This window comes from Protopterus annectens, chromosome 14.part0, assembly GCF_019279795.1.
Source record: "Protopterus annectens isolate FY-2018-M chromosome 14.part0, PAN1.0, whole genome shotgun sequence".
NCBI lineage: Eukaryota > Metazoa > Chordata > Ceratodontiformes > Protopteridae > Protopterus > Protopterus annectens.
This window is the reverse complement of record NC_056748.1, coordinates 620836990-620854747: the sequence shown is the minus strand read 5'-3', so window position 1 is coordinate 620854747 and position 17758 is coordinate 620836990. Positions and strand designations below refer to the sequence as shown.

Sequence of the window (17758 nt, the reverse complement as noted above, 5' to 3'; positions counted from 1 at the left end):
TCCAATTTTAACATTTTCAAGGAAGGTTTTGAGAACAAAGCCAAGCCAATCTTCTTGTAACTGATCTAGAAGAGGCAACTTGGGAGAAAGAATCAGCAGCATCATAAGCACACTTTAAAGCATGCATAATAACAAAGGAAGCAGATGTTACTGAGGCAGTCAAGGATTTTTTTTTACCTCATAAGGAAGGTAGGTTACTGGATTAACTTTTCAATATTCTTAAAAGATAAAAGTAAATACTTTAACATATAGCCTTGACAGTTCATAATCATGAACAATACCAGTAGCAGAAAAATAAACTTTATTCCCTCATCTTATATATGCTTTCCCATCCTTGTAAAAGGGAATGGGGTCAGTAGCAGTTACCTGTCTAGGATAATCAGTTTTAGATATAAAATTTCTGCTGGATATGCCAAGGGTTTGAAAGCAAATACTTGCTAGTCTGAGGTACACTGTATAACCTGTCAAATTTCTTGGGGGGAGGAGGTTCAGTATTAGGCAAACTAGAAGCTGTGAGGAAAAACATTCTCTAAAGCTGGCAAAACTAGAGGGACAGCTGCAGAGGCTTCCACAGAAAAGACTCCTTCAGCATAGATAAAATCACAGAAAAAGACATTTTCAACAGGGACCTCTGAAGCCACGTTTTCCTCAGAATCAGCTGAGAAGAAATTCCTGAAATACCAACATCCCCCTTGTAATGCCTGCTCTTTTGACTGAAAATAAAAGTCATAAAGAGAACGAACTTTTCTTTTCTTGCCTGAAGAAGAATTTGGCAAAGAAAAAGCAAACAAACTCCTCAGCAAATCAAAGTACATCTTCCCTGTCCATGGAAAGAGAAACATGTGAAGGCAATATATTCCCATTATGTTCCCCTTACTGGGAAATTCCTTAGAGAATGACCAACATACAGAAGGCATAACCAGTTTACCTTCATAACACAGTGGTGCAATTGCTCATATGTGTGAATCGTAACCAAGAAACTTAAAACAGCGACAGTTGTACATATTCGAAAATCAGCAAATTGAAAATCCGATTCTTGATTTCTGAACATTAAAGCAAATCAAAGTACATCTTCCCTGTCCATGGAAAGAGAAACATGTGAAGGCAATATATTCCCATTATGTTCCCCTTACTGGGAAATTCCTTAGAGAATGACCAACATACAGAAGGCATAACCAGTTTACCTTCATAACACAGTGGTGCAATTGCTCATATGTGTGAATCGTAACCAAGAAACTTAAAACAGCGACAGTTGTACATATTCGAAAATCAGCAAATTGAAAATCCGATTCTTGATTTCTGAACATTAAAGTCGAAAAAATTATTAGATAAAGTGTTAATACAGGGGGCAAGCCCCCCTGCACCCCCATGTGGGGGGGCTGCGACCCCCATATCCCCCTATTTTATTATTCTAACTCAGAGATCGCACTACAGTGGGGAAAGGATCCATTTTCCGATCCCCACTATAGTGCAATCTGCCCCAGAACGTCGAATGTGCAATGAGCGAATCTCACTGTGCATTCGCTCATTGCACATTCGAACCTTTTCCTGTTCGGTGTGTGCAAACCTTGCAAACCGCCTTTTGGAAAATTGCTGTTCGCCCTTGTGCAATACACGCACATGTAAAGGTAAACTGGCATAACCATCCCAGATTCAAGTTCCAAGTCTCAGCTGGGGAAGAACCTTCAATCATCCCTTCCCGAGACCCAAAAGTGTAGTTGTACCTTGCCCAACTAAAACATTTTTGCAGTCAAAAGGGACATGATTTTCCCCAGTCCGAGGTGCCTGAAGGTGCGACACCAAAAGAACTGGGTGGGGGTGGGGGGGGGTTGATAAGCAGTCTGTGGAACCAAGCCCAGATACAGCAGAGTCATCAACTAGCATTTGAGGCACAACAAGAACAGCATAACACACAAAGCCTCCCTAACAACTTTTTTTCTTCTTGCGGGCAGGGGAAGGAAAAAATGCTGAGACTGGTAGTTGCTCCACTGGTACAGAAAGAATAAGACCTTCCAAGGAGATAAAGAAACCTGGACTTGTTGGTAAAAGGTAAAGTAGAGAACAAATGGTCCAGAGGTTAAGTAAACCACTGTCAATCTCTCACAAGCTCAATATCCTGCCCCAGATATGCACAACTATATGCCTGAAGGAAAATTCTATTTAAAAAAAGGACTTTTTTTTAAATTACAAATGTATGTATTTATTTACTGTCATTTGATTATTAGGAAAGTCTGAATGGATAGCTGCTCATTTTCAGTGGAGACCTGGGAAGAAAAACTCCAAAATATTACAAAAACATTTTAAAAAGCAATACTTTTGCAATCCTCAAACACATTTGCAGTTTAAATAATTATACCAACCTTGACGATGTGACAAGTGAAGGAGTGCTCTTTGTTGGCAAAAAAAAGATCTGAAGAAACTGGCACTCTATGTGTAGCTCCCCTCAAGTTCCTGACAGAGCACAGAATACGCCCAAAGGTTTTTAAAGCTGGCCAGTTATATAGGGAAAGACCCAAACAGCTCAGACTACTGCAACAGTAGCCTAAATGATGCACATCAGCAGATTCATCATTACATTCGACTCCTCCAACTACACACTAGAATTTGTAATGCTAAATGAACCAAGATGGATAATAGACAAACAGTCTTATCTTCTGCTTCTGAGTGTTAAACTGATCAGAACTAGAACAGAATCATGATCTGAATAAAGATGGCTGCCACAGGTTCAAGTATGAAAGTTTACATAAACTGTTGAAGAACCCGAAGTACAACTTCTAAGCTTAGTTTTACTCATGTTTTAGAGAACTGAATCATTTTAAGTTGTTTCATTAAAAATATAATACGAAATCCTAAGATATACTTTCTTGACTCCAATTCCTTCTCTGCAGTAATTATGAAAACAGCAAGAATGGTAAGAGTCACTACTGAGACAGACTCCCTCAAAAATGACTGACTACATACAATGCTGACAAAGATAACTAAACTATGGTTCCTGATGGTTCACAACAGCGAGTACCTAAAATATGTGGCAGGGTTTAGTGCGAAAGTACAAACAATATCTGTGTGAATGTAGATTCCTTTAAATTAGGAGACCCTTTTTTGCGGGAACAAAGCTCTCTACAACACCAGGTAGGGGACTAGCCCCATGCACACACTTACTTAAAATAAACTCTAAGGTCACTGCACCTTCAGGAAAAGAATTTTTCTATGCAGTGCAACTTAAGTTCTCACATCTATAAACTGAACAGCTGTCCTTGCACAGCTGGCCAAACTGCAATCCTACCCCCAATGTGGGCCATTCTGTATAAAGCAAATTATTAATTTTGTAGTATACTGAAGTCAGACATCTATCAAACTTTTAATACAACATCCCAAATTATTTTACATTTTAAAATTAAGCCAGTAAAAGTTGTCATATGCTAGTTTTCATACTTAACAGAATAACATCCCCATTGTCCAAAATATGAGAGAATTGTCCACACACAGCTCATGCAGTACCTGCAAACAAATAATCTATTAACTCAGTCACAACATGGTTTCCGTCCACACCACAGTGCAACCACTGTCTTGTTATCTTTTACCAACACAATAAACAAACACAAACAATCACAAATATGTACTCTCTATTTTCTTAGACCTATCAAAAGCCTTCGATATGGTCTCCCACAGCAAACTCCTAATCATCCTTTCTTCACTAAACTTTTTTCAGTCTGCACTTGACTGGTTCCAAGACTATCTGACTGGATGCCAGCAAGCAGTACAATGGCAAGGAGATCAATCACCCCTTCTACCTACAACCGTAGGTGCTCCCCAGGGGTCCATACTAGGTCCCCTCATTTTCTCATTATTCACCAATAACCTCCACACCTCAGTCTCACAAGCATCACTAATTCACAGTAATTTGTGCTGCCCCTACCATTCAAGAATTACAACTGCTCACCCAAAACTCCTTTCTCGCAAATGAAACCTGGCTAACAAACTCCCACCTCATCCTGTACCTCAACAAAATGAAACTGATGCTATTTCACCCAACCAAAACTATAACAACCCTCTCTTCATTCACTACAGAATCTGTTAACCAAACCAGAATCTCTCCCACTGTCCATACTAAGATGTTAGGAGTTGAAATAGACAATAACATGAGATTTGATTTCCACATATCACAAGAGATAAAAAAGTCCACAAAAAACTAGGTACTCTGTATAGGAATAAACTTTACCTCACAAACACAAAAGCCACAATAGCTCCAAAACACTTGATCTCAACCCTACTGTACGCATCACCTATTCTCATCAAACTTAGGAAATCTGACCTTGTAAAACTTGAAACATGTTATAATAAAATTGCTAGATTTGCAACCAACTCAAACTTCAGGTCTCATCACTGTAGAGCCATCAGGCAGATCAACTGGCTTGAGTTTCCTCAACTCCTACTTTACACCCAACTAACCATGGCCCACAAATTACTCCATCAGAAAGAAAAGACACCTGCCCTGCAAACTCCACTACAACCATACCCCAATAGCAGAACTTTAAGATCCAATAATAAATCCCTGATAAAAGTCTCCACTGCCAATAATCAGGGTGGGGAATCCCTCTTCTCCAACTGTATAGCTAAAATCTGGAATACATTACCTCCCAGTATAATATCCATCACAACCTCAACTCAATTTAAACCTTTACTAAAAACCCACCTATCCAAAAACTGGATATGTCCATGTATGGCTCCTGAATAAAGTACAGTTTTGTACCTACCATAAATGTAGATGTTTGAATGCTCATACAGCTGCAGTCATAACAGATGGGTTATCCTGCCGTCAGGCAGGTCCGGCGTCGGTTGTCGTCGCTTCTTCCCTGACGTCAGTGCGGCATGGGGTATAAAAGAGGCAGCCAATGCCATTTTCTTCAGTTTTTCTTGCCCCAGATGTCAGGTGCCCCCAGAAGGAAAGATGCAATGTTGATACATCAAAAACAGTAGTTGCAGGCAAATACACCATAAAAGAATACCCAAAAAAGGTTATATGAAAAGTGTTTGTCATAAGGCCTGTCCTTAGAGGGGATGGAGTGAGGGAAAACCTGGACTTCAGCTGTATGAGCACTCGAACATCTACATTTATGGTAGGTACAAAACCGTACTATGTTCATCGTGCATACAAGCTGCAGTCATAACAGATGGGTAGAATCCCAAAGCTAAGTAAGGGTGGTAGGCACTAAGTGGAACTAGGAGGGGCTAGGATGCCCTGCAGGACTGCGGTGGCAAAGCCCACTCTAGATTTTGAGTATAGTGGGAGGTGATAGTGCTTGGAGAAAGTGTGCACTGAACTCCAGGTGGCTGCTTCCAAAATGTCCTTGGTAGACCTCCCTGAGGAAGGCTGCAGAGGTAGCTGTGGCTCTGGTGGAGTGGGATCTGATGCATGCAGGCACAGTTTTTCCATGAAATGAGTAACAAAAGCGTATGCAGTGGGTTATCCATTTTGAAATTGTCTGTTTGGAAATAGCCTTTCCCTGAGCACCTACAGCATAGGACACAAAGAGTTGCTCAGATTTCCTGAATGGCTTTGTTTTGTCCAAGTAGTAACGAAGTTGTCTGTGAATGTCCAAGGAATGTAGTAGTCTTTCCCCTTTGTTTTGTGGATTAGGATAAAAGGTAGGTAAGTTGTTAGTCTGATTCAAAGCTACACTGGATACTACCTTTGGCATAAAGGTAGGATTGGTTCGTAAGGAAACACTGTCCCGATGGAAAATGATGAATGGTTGCACAGCCATGAGGACCTGTAGCTCCAAAACCCTGCATGCTGAGGTGATAGCCAGAAGAAAGGCTGTTTTCCATGACAAATACTGTAACTCTGTTGAAGAAGCTGGCTCGAAGGGAGGAAGGGTCAGCTTTTCCAATACGAAGTTCAGGTCCCAAGTAGGGACTGGTGGTTTCCTTAGGGGTTTTATATTCTTTGCCCCTCTGAGGAGCTGCCTTAAGAGAGGGTGAGAGAATAAAGGAGGATCTGTGTTGTGTTGTGCAGAAATGGCTGAAGTGTGGATCTTGATGGAGGAGAAGGAAAGTCCATTGTTTAACATCTCAGCTAGGTACTGTAAAATTTGAGGTATATTTATTACCCAAGGATTCTCTCCCTTTTCTTGATTCCAGGCACAAAATAGTTTCCATTTGGCGGAGTAGGCCTTTCTAGTTGAAGGTCTTCTGGCCTCCAAGATGACATCATGCACCTCCCTGGAGAGGAGAAACTGTTGGGAAATCAAGGAATTCTCCATGCAGCTAGATTTAGAGTTTTGAGATGGCTGTGAAGGCTTTTGTAGTTGTGCTGGGACAACAGAAGAGGGACTAGAGGTAGGATCCATAGTGGGGAATGTGTCAGGCTCTTCAGGAGCGGATACCAGTGTTGTCTTGGCCAGTCTGGAGCAATGAGAACCATTTTCGGCCTCTCTGCTCTGGCTTTTAATAGAACTTTGGGCAGCAGAGGAAGAGGCGGGAAGGCATAGACTGTCAGTGTTGCCCTATTGAAGGAAAGTGTGTCCACTTTCCAGGCCTGTGGATGATAGGTCCTTGAACAAAATTTTTTCAACTGGCAATTTATGTGGGTAGCAAAGAGATCTATGTCTGGCTGTCCCCATGCCCGAGTTATCTTTGTGAAAACTTGAGGATGCAACTTCCATTCGTGTGGATCTGTCATATTTCTGCTTAGGTTGTCTGCCAGTATGTTTTCCTTCCCTGGCAGGAATTGCGCCTGTAGTTGAATTTGCAATTCCAGTGCTGTGTTCCATAGGGTCATGGCTTGCCTGCACAGGGGGTATTGAATGAGTTCCCCCCTGTTTGTTTATGTACTACATCACTGTGGTGTTGTCTGTCCTTATCAATAGCTGGCCTGGATGCAGTAGGTCTTTGAAGGTCATAATGGCCTTCTGCACGGCTAGCATTTCCTTTTGGTTGATGTGAAGGTGCTTCTCTTTTCGGGTCCATTTTCCCTGAATGCACTGATCTGTCATGTGTGCTCCCCAGGCGTAGTCTGAGGCGTCTGTTGTGATGATTTGAGTCGCTTGAGGTACACAGAAAGGAAGACCTGTGTTTCTTTGGCAAGCTTGAGTCCACCACAAAAATTCCTTTTGAAGGCATGGAATGAGTGGGATAATTGCTTCCAAGTTGTGGCTGTGTTGAGACCATAAGTTTTTCAGGTACCATTGAAGTTTCCTCATATGCAGCTTTGCACATGGGATTAGTAGGATGCAAGATGCCATGAATCCCAGAGCCTGCAGGATTTTCCTTGCAGTTAGCCTGGTGTAAGTTGCCACTTTTCTGAAGTATTGAGACAGTTGCCCTTGCTTGTCTGGCGTGAGGTGGGCCATCTGGGTGGTTGTATCCAAGTTGGCACCCAGGAAAATTATTTGTTGAGAGGGTATTAGTTTTGATTTCTTTTTGTTGACTGTGTATCCCAGGAAGTTCAACAGTTTTATTACAAACGCCAGGTGCTGCAGTAGTATGTCCTTGCTGTCCGCTTGGATCAGGCAGTCGTCCAGATATGGGTAGATTTGTATCCCTTGTAGTCTGCAGAAGGCGATTACTGATGCCAGGCATTTCGTAAACACTCTGGGCGCAGTAGATAAGCCAAAGGGCAATGCAGAGAATTGGTAATGGGTTGAACCTGCAAGAAATCTGAGGTATCTTCTGCAATCTTGTCTGATAGGGACATGCAGGTATGCCTCCTTGAGGTCCAATGTTACCAGCCAAGACTCCTTGCCCAGCATGGGAAGAAGCTGCTGTAATGTGAGCATCTTGAATTTTGGCACCTGTAGGTATGTGTTTAGGATGGATAGGTCCAAGATAGGACTCCAATCTTTGTCTTTCCTCGGTACCAGAAATAGTCTGGAATAAAACCCTTGACCTTGTTCTTTTGCAGGTACCTCGAATTGCTTTCATGTCCATGAGAGCTGAAACTTGTTTTTGTGCCTCTGCCCTTTGATTTTGTTGCAGGTTTGGCATGCCTCTCATTTTTGGAAGGGTGTGAAAGTGGAACCTGTGGCCTCTGTCTATAATGTCCAGAATCCATTTGTCCTTTGTAACAATATGCCATTTTTTGAGAATAATGTCAGTTTTCCGCCCAAAGGTGCTGCCATTAAAGCTTTGCTTGGCAGGTGTAGGGGGAAGTCATTGTGTCTGTTTTCTAAAAGACTGTGATCTATCTTCTCCACCTCTTGGGGTTGGTGCTTGCCACTGTCTGGCTCTGAAAGATCCTTGAGATTGCCCTCTACCCCTTGGGCGCCTGTATCTGCCCCTTTGAGGTCTGTCTGTGGCTGGAAAGGACCAATTTTTTGAAGGCCAGTTTCTGCTGAAACGTGGAGGCTGTATCTGCAGAAAATCTTTCACTGTTTGCACTGATTTCGCTTTTTCCTCCATTTTCTTTAGTACCTCCTCAGCTTTAACACCAAACAACACATCTTTTTGAAGAGGTGCATCTAATAGTTTAGCTTTAACATGATCTGGTAAGGATTGCTCTTTGAGCCAAGCATGCCTACGTATAACAGACCCCGTAACAGCAGCTCTACATGAAGCCTCTAAAGCATCAAAACCACACTGCAAGGTATGTTTACCCACTTGTTCTGCACCATGCAACAAATCCTGCAACTCTTTTAAATCTGGTTGTTCTGGTTGTGTCATCTTGCTTTTCAGCTGAGATATCAAAAACTGTTGATACTTTAACATATGGAACTGACATTTTAATGCCCTCATGGTTAAAGTGGCCGAGGTGTACACCTTTCTAAAGCTCTGGAATCTCTCTCTCTCTGAAGGTAATGGGTTTTTAGCAGTAGAGGCCTTAATTCCCTTGGGACCCTGTGAAATTGCTTCTGGGTCAGCAGTATGGCTTTTATATAGGAACTGGTGAGAATCGGGAACCCGGTAATACCTGTCTGGTTTAACAGGAGCTGGAGGCAAAGAATCTGGATTAAGGCTGGCTTCTGTGTACACATCATCCAAAATAGCTAAAACAGGAGGGATAGCCAGAGGCCTATGCTGGGGAAGCAGAAGAAATCCCCTGAGCCTTTTCTTGGAATCTTGGCCTTCCCAGTGAAAGTGTTCCCTTAATGTATGCAGGGTTTCCCCAAAAGAGAAGTCCTCAGGGGGGGAGACCGAGGGAATAGACTCCTCTGCATCAGAGTCTTCGAATGGAGAATAGGCATAATCCTGGTCCTCAGATAGTTCTGAGGTAATCAAAGCTTGATCTGAGGAAGGGTAGTCCTCCTCTAATCTGGGCCTTTTGTCAGAGGGGGGTTGTGAACCCCTGATAAGAGAAATCAAATCCTCAGCCATTTTAAGCATCTGTTTTTTAGGCATGGTGCCTTGAGAGGGGGACTGAGGAACCTGTTTTTTGGTTTTCATGGCTGCTTTAGATTTAGTGAAGGCTTTAATAGAGAAGGAGGAAGGCCTGAAGACCCCTTGAGAAATGGCAGGCCTGTCTAAATTCTGAGTTTCCTCGCCAGGAGTGGCGTCGAGATCTGTAGTAGGAGCGGGAGCCGAGGAGCCTGCGACCTCGGGTACTGAAGTCACTGGTAATGCATTGTCATTGGTACTCAGGGGCTGTGTAGGCACCTCGCTGAGTACCGGAGAACCGGTAGTCGGCCTTAGCGTGGTTTCAGTCGGTGGTGCGGACCTCGTATGTCGGTCCTTATCTTTGCGTTTTTTGCTCAAAACTGGAGTCGGAGTATCCGACGACATAATGTAATTAATTTTTTTTGCCAAAAAAGTGAAGGGCGAACTCCGCCCGACACTTAATAGTGCGCTTATTAAATCTAGCACAAAAATGTCAGGCCGAGACGTTGTGGTCTGGGCCTAAGCAAGGTATACAGAAAGAGTGGAAATCCTTATGCGGTATTTGCTTCCCACATGAAATGCAATTATTAACTTTGTCTGACATCGGTCTGAGGCAAGAAAAGTTTCCCCAACGGGGTACTTAGCTTTCAAGAAGACTTCGGCTGAAATACTTTCATAAACCTCAGGAGCTGGCCGACCAGAACTTGCGAACTGCTTCTGCTTCGGGCACCGCGCGGCAAGAAAGACTGAAGAAAATGGCGTTGGTTGCCTCTTTTATACCCCTGCCGCACTGACGTCAGGGAAGAAGCGACGACAACAGACGCCGGACCTAGACTTTGGAATTCGTCCGACCGAGGACCCGCCTGATGGCAGGATAACCCATCTGTTATGACTGCAGCTGTATGCACGATGAACATCCTACTTGTTCCTAATGCTGGTAATATATTGGATTCAATCTTACTAACTGTACATACAAACACAAATGATATCAAGTATTATGTTTAATTACGCAATCTGTCTCACATTGTATATTTAACTGTGTTCTACTGTGATTTGTACCGGTGTTGTATTAGCTTACTTCTTATGTGGAGCTTTTCTCCCCAGGCCTCTGCTGAAAAAGGACTTGTGTCCAGTTGGACTTTCACGGTTAACCAATGTAAAACAAAATAAAATAAAAATACATACATAGAAACCAACCTTGAAATGAGCTACTGCCCCAATGTGAATATGTAAGCAGACACTAAACAAAAAGTGTAACTCAGTGAAGGAAATTTATATAGAAATAATAATTAAAACAATGAACTTAAAACTAAACAGTTTGAGAAATTTTGGTTCAAATTACTCACCCTGTATAGAATTTCTAACACCTTTAAGGCTGTAAGCAGAAAGCTGTTCCATATCCGTTTCTCTGCTGCTGCAATAGTATTCTTGAATTTCAGGAGATGAACTACTACATCCTTGTATATCCCAACAACTTTCAGGAAACATGAAGCTTCAAGGTTGGACCACCAGTTTTCTTTAACAAACAAAACATAAATTAAGACTAGTATAAGATTTAGGGGCATAACAATCAAAAATTGATCACACAATCAAGGTAATCCAACAAACTAATAACTCTCTAAAGAAAAAAAAAATTAAAAGATTAGAGATACTCACCAAGCACTTTCAGTGGGGTTGTTTCTAGACGAATAATTGAAGCACCTAATGGAATGGTTAATGTAGGAAAATTATCTGAATAACTTAGAAGTGGGCACTCTGGAAGAATGAGGTATAATCTCAGGGCTTCAACATCAGGTGGAGAACTGGACAAATTGGGTATTAGTTTTTTTTCCAAACTAGCTGCCACCTAAGTAACAAAAGCAAACAAGGGCATTTATTCTTGGTAAAAAAGCAAGCAGTCAGACATTTTCTGAGATGGAAAGAATAAATGAAGTCGTTCATATCCATTCATGTTTTCAACATAAAAAAACAATTTTATGTAAGACTGCGGAACTGCAAAAACCAATCACATACAAATTATTACTAGACTGACTACTTTTGAATAATAATAGAAGGTAGCAGCTAGGGAAGCTGCATTACAGTTGAACTACTGTACTATGTGCTACTGCGAGCAGTAACAATTCTCCCCATTTTCTTCTCCTCTCAACTTTTTTTTTTTTTTTTTTTTTAACTTGGCTTTCATCCTGTTCTGTCCTTACCGGAGAAAGGATTGCTGTCCATTTATATGTCAAACTATTTCAGAACATTCACTAACGACTAAATAGCTGGACACATACAGCTGTACATTATCTTTATGACATTACTGGCTCATGAAGCCCCATGGGCAAGATGTCAGGAGGAGGAAAGAGTTAATATACACAATAATTGGGAATGGCTGGTTGAGAACACAGAAGAATGTCAGAGAATCTCCAAGGGATTTAAGTTGTGGAGGTCTACACTCTCAGTACAAACAGTCAACAGTTCTAACATGTCAGGCAAGTGAGTTAACCACCAAATAACTAGTTGACGTTTATCAGTTTAGTCAGATTAGAAAAATACATGATGGCAGCTTTGAGATCCTATCAAGGTGCAACAAAAAAACAATTCTGGAAACCCTGTGAGTGTGTCCATCAGGAGAGAGAAGATGCTGAAAGGCATTAAACAAGATTGGCTAGTGGTGAAGAGGAGCGCAAAGAAAAACAAAAAAAGAGCAACTAAAATAATCAGCTGTTTAAGACCCACTCCCAGGAGATTTCCGATTAAAGAGAAGACTAATGGCTGCCACAACAGCCAATACTGATAACTTACAAAACATGTGGAAGGGGTTTAAGAAAGTATTATTTAACAGGAAAGCAAGGGGGACAGGATAAAGACACTGAAGGAAAAAGAAGGGAAGGGGGAAAAAGGGAAAGTGAGGTGGGAAAAGACCTTAAACACACTGTTAATTATGGATACATAGTTAACATTTTACAAATGCTGTGTTCTATTTTGGGGACAAGTTTAAAAATGGCTTTTAGAACAAGTTTAACATTTGGGAGGGGGTAGGGATGGTAGTGACTCAGAGCAACTTATTTATACACACACACCTCCACATACATGTGTGTGTGTGTGTGTGTGTGTGTGTGTGTGTGTGTGTACACATACATAAACACATCTATATACTTATATATGTTCATGGTTCACAGGTAAATAGTAGGCTACCAGTCTGGAGACTATTACAAACTTAGCCAGTAACCAGAGGACAGAATCAAACCCGGTACCTTGCATCTGAGAGGTAAAGACCTTAACCATTATGACAACTATATCTCTCTATATCTATATATATTGATGTGTGTGTGTGTTTGTATATACATATATATACATATATATATATATATATATATATATATATATATATATATATATACACACACACACACACACACACAAGCATGCACCCCCACCCCCCAACATATATTACTCCTATGGGTAATGCAGGACCTAATGTGCAAGGGAGCATTATTTTCCCCTCTGAATATGGAGGAAATTGACTGTGCAGCCAGCTGCCAGATGAAAGCATTAGCTAAGCTGTTTCAGAAGTGTATATGCATAGTTGGGTAATATGTAGTAGGGATTTTACCTGTAAGCTGAGTTATACCCAAGTTAGTAATGTTTTGGTTAGTGAATCACATCACATATTCTATTACATCTTGCTACTAAATGATTTGTAGTGCATGGGGCATGTTGATTTGACTGGGCACGGTGATTTGTCATCTTCTGGATTTCGGAGCGTAATCTGTTAAATGTTTGTGTCATGAGACTCAATCTTAATTGTTAAGCACCCTCTGCTTAAGTTAAGATCAGGTCTAGCGCTAGGCAGTCAAATCTGACAGTACTGACCAGTAAATGACCAAGGCAGTACTGCTGTTCGAAGGGATAACGTATCCATTCCTCTTTACTTAAAAAGTAGCTAGAATAACAAGATGTGTTCACTGGATTTTTTTTCCCCCTAAAATGTACAAACGCAAATGTAGGCCACTATTCAGTGATTTCAAACCTTCATGACTTGTCAATTACAGACCTTACGAGGAGCACACCAAACAAATGAGGCAAAAATCTGGAATGTTGAAAGCCATGAAAGTCAACTGTAAACAAACACTTGGTGTTTTTTTTCCTGTAACTAGTACTGCAAAGAGCATATAAAGCTCCATGCACTACAAAGATTTATGACTGGGTCATCGAGCACAACTCTATTATCTGTTCGAGACATGGTTTCCAAAAAATTCACCTCTTGAGCTTTGGTCTTGAGGTGAATTTCTTGGCAACTATGTCTTGAACACAATCAGTAACATAATCCTCCATTATTTCTTCATTTATCAGGCTAACACTACAAGGATGGCAAGTTTAAAGAGAATCTGCTGCATATGAAAAACAATCTCTATAGAGTCTTATATATTTACAGGGCAAGTAGGTAAAATTATGCTGGTCTACTGTCTCAGTTGGGTGAATTGTCTTTCAGCTTCTCCTGTTAGAGGTCGCCAAAGATGATCACCTGTACGCAGATTAGCAGTGGAGTTTTTACAGTGTTGAGTTGCCAGCCTGGTGCCCAACCGTCACAGAAGGCACACACACATGCACCTATTGCATGTCTTTAAAACTCATTCGACCACAGGAAGGACATGCAGACACCACATAGAAGGTGCTCCAGTGGAGAATCTAAAACACAGAACCTCTTTGCTGTGAGATGACAACGCTAACAGCTGCAACACAGCAGCCTCAATTCTGGGCACACAAAAGAAAAAGAGGTGATGAAATGATGCAATACATGTATGTGAGCTGGGTAGAGGTCTATAACAGCAATATGAGAAATATAAGAGGTATATCACAGAAAAAGAAGTTATGTCTTACCATAACGTTCCATCTGTATTGTTGATCCTCATTCAGTCATTACGCATGGGTATCGGTTCCGACCTCAAAACCGAGCCGGCCATTTTCCAAGCTCGCGTCAGCTTCAAACTCCCAAGCTAAACTCTTACCCACAATCTCCCTCTCCCTGTTACCTTAGATTGAGTTTGCAAGTCAAAGAAGGTAGAGGCTACCTCTGGTCAAATAATCTAAGAGAACCGGATGGAGAGATCCACTAGAAACCACAGGAGGGGGAAGGAGGGAGGGTCGTAATGACTGAATGAGGATCAACAATACAGATGGAACGTTATGGTAAGACATAACTTCTTTATCTGATATTGTTAATCCTCATTCATTCCTTACGCATGGGACGGAGTCCCCAGCTACCTCTATTCCTGGGAGGCTCTCATGGAAGGACATTCCTGAGCACCACAGAACAGAAAGATGCTCTTCCCTTGGAGGCAGAATCCAATTTGTAATGATTGATGAAGGTATGAGGCGTAGCCGAAGTTGCAACTGCACAGATCTCATGTAAAGAAGCTCTGGCATGGAAGGCAGCAGAAGTTGCCACCGACCTTGTTGAATGAGATTTCATGGCAGTAGGCAACGAGATATTGCGTTGTGTATAAATGAAGGTCACACAGTCCTTCAACCATCTAGCTAATGTGACCTTAGCAACAGCAGATCCTAATCTAGGTCCAGAAAAAGCCAAAAATAACTGGTCAGATTTACGAAAGGGTTTAGTCCTGTTCAAGTAAAAACGGATTTGCCTGTGGATATCTAGGGTATGTAGGCAATACTCTCCTCTGTTTGTATGATTGGGAAAGAAAACTGGCAATTCAATGGCTTGATTAATGGACATTTCAGAGATCACTTTAGGCAGAAATGATGGATTAGTTCTCAGAGACACACTATCTCTATGAAAAATCAAGTACGGACTCTTGATACATAAAGCTTGAAGCTCAGAAATACGTCTGGCAGAAGTAATGGAGACCAAAAACAAGGTTTTCCATGACAAATATTTGAAGTCGCAACAAGAGGCTGGTTCGAAAGGTGACATTGTCAGAGCTTGTAGAACTAATGATAAATCCCATGGTTGAATAGGTTCTCTAAAAGGTGGCTTCAGATGATTCACACCTTTTATGAAGGTCTTGCACAATTTAGGGACATGAGGAATCTTGGACAAAAACATAACATGATGTATAACGTTAGTACTTCATACATAAAAACTAAGACTAGTATTAATGTAAAAAATTTATATAAATTCACACAAGAATTCACATTAAAAAATCTCTATCACAGAGGGTATGCCTTTAAAATACATTTGATGATCATAATATTGTATAGACACAGTTCATGATCTGCTCTCAGTAAATTTATCTAACTAATGGTTTAGGTTTTGGTTGTATACGATTAAAAACTGTCCCTTACAGTAGCTAAATGCTAATTTTCTTATAGTGCTGCTGTTCATTTATTTATTGCTAACCAGGATGGTGGTTGGCCTAAGGTATATTTTAACTACAGCTAGGACCAAAGCAAAATAAACCATTGCGTAATTTCAAGAGTAATGGAACTTGTTTACAATAGTTAATGAAAAGAAAATGAATAGTATACAATGATCACAGTTAAGTTTATGGATAAAGTAAAGAGGAAGAGCTGAAAATCAGAGGGTGAATGAAAGCGAGAAGTCTTACTAGTGGAACTGCAGTCATATGGACTCTGAGTGATGTGTTTGTGAAGGGCTTCTCTAGAGAGTAAGACAAATGGCTTCTAATGCCAGCTGCTTTTTGAGGTCCAAATGGCTGGAAGAATATGAATGGGTTTCTGCACAAAATGGTAATGTTCAGGTAGGTTACTTCTTCAAGGATAGTGATGAGTGTTACTATAAGGCTTTTGAGCAAAAGAGAGGGCAGAAGTTGAGGAAGAGAATTTCAAAGGTGACTGCAATGAAGAGGACAATTTTTGAGTAGCTGGTAGAGTACATGCAGATATTATGAGCGTAGAATGATGGGTATGTATTTTTGCAGGGTTGCTAGAGTGAGAGAGATTAAGTACTCCTTGGAAAGTGAATAATTGTGAAAATAATTTAGTGTTATGAGTGGAACAGAGTATTCTAGTATGGGAATTGGGACATTTTGGCTTTCAAGTTACAGTTTTAAAAGGTCATTTAATCTGTAAGCAGTTTTTGTTTGGTTAAGAACTTTAGTTTAGTACCATTCTGCTACTGAAAAACTAGAATGTGGTCAAGGAAAACATCCAGTTATTTATAGTTGTCAAGAAGGATGGAATTAACCTGGGAGAGATTTAAAAGTCAGAGGAAAGAGTAAAGTCAGAAGCTTATAGAACTGGTTTTCAAGATGGTGAAAAGGAGTTTGTGGTTGCTGAATCAAAAATATTTTAGTGATAAGTCAAGGCAGTTGGTGATGCTTCTGAGAAGAACGTTATATGCAGAAAGATTAATTTTGGTTTACTAAAGGATAGCTGGACGATTGTTAATGAAGACCGAGAAAGGAGCCTGCCTGACCCAGACTGGATCATTGTGGAACTCCAGTGTATGAAGTTGAGTTTGAGTGCTGCCAAAGAGAGAATATAAGGGTCAGTTGGAAATTAGGATGTTGCTGAAAAAGCCAGTGCCATAAAGGTGTCTTAGTAGTAGTGCATGGTGCAATTTATATAGATTTAACTTCAGCATTTGTCAGGATCATACACAAGATACTGAGAAGTAAATTAAAATAACTAGGTATTGATGTACTCTTGGTTTAGATGGAAAGCTGCATGGCTTACAAATAGTACATGGCAAGTATCATACATCAACTGGAGAGGTGAAATTCATGATTACAGTCTTTCAGACCTAACTTTTTCATCTGAGGTGTTCTACAGTCTATATACAGACTACCTGAAATTGGGTAAACTGATTACATGCGTTACAGATAAGGCATGTCTGCAAAATAATTTGACTAAATTGACATTTTGGGCACAGGAGAATGATATGCTGATAAATACATCAAAAATTAAGCATATGAAATTTGGGAGACATGAATTGAAAGGTGAATAATTAATACAGCACACAGTGATTGAAACTGTAGACTTATTTAAGGACCTGGGTATTTGAGTAGATCCAGCTATGAGTTTTTCTAATCATATCAACCAATTGGTTAATGATAGTTATAGAACTACAGATTGTATAAAAAAATATATATATGAATCCGCGGTGGTGCACCGGTAGCAATGTCGCCTCACAGCAAGAGGTTCTCCCGTTCGATTCTCGACTGGAGCGCCTTCTGTCTGGAGTCTGCATGTCCTCCCCGCGGCCGAGTGGCGTTCGAAAGACATGCGTGAATGGGCGTGCCTTTGTTGAAGGTTGGGCGTTGGGCTGACACCTTGGCACTATAAAAAAAATTGACTGCCAATCATTAGCGGACCGGAGTTCCACTGTGGCGACCCCTAACTGGGAAAAGCCGAAAGAAAACAACAAGATTGTATAAACAATATATAAAGTCTAGGAAATAAAAAATGATGAAGTTATTGTTGGTTACATTACACCCAAACTGGAGTATGGAATAGCAATATGGAAACACTATAA

General features: G+C 40.8%; 1 protein-coding gene across 4 annotated transcripts in view; it reads right to left on the bottom strand.

Annotated features, from left to right (window-relative positions):
• The window catches only part of HERC4 (HECT and RLD domain containing E3 ubiquitin protein ligase 4), a 3175640-nt gene that overhangs the window by 1217350 nt on the left and 1940532 nt on the right, over positions 1-17758 (bottom strand). For all 4 annotated transcript variants that reach the window (XM_044056374.1, XM_044056377.1, XM_044056376.1 and 1 more), the window contains 2 exons: positions 10969-11158; positions 10659-10828 (listed from right to left, as the gene is read on the bottom strand). In XM_044056374.1, the coding sequence (XP_043912309.1) occupies positions 10659-10828; positions 10969-11158 (360 nt within the window). The remainder of the gene's footprint in view (positions 1-10658; positions 10829-10968; positions 11159-17758) is intronic.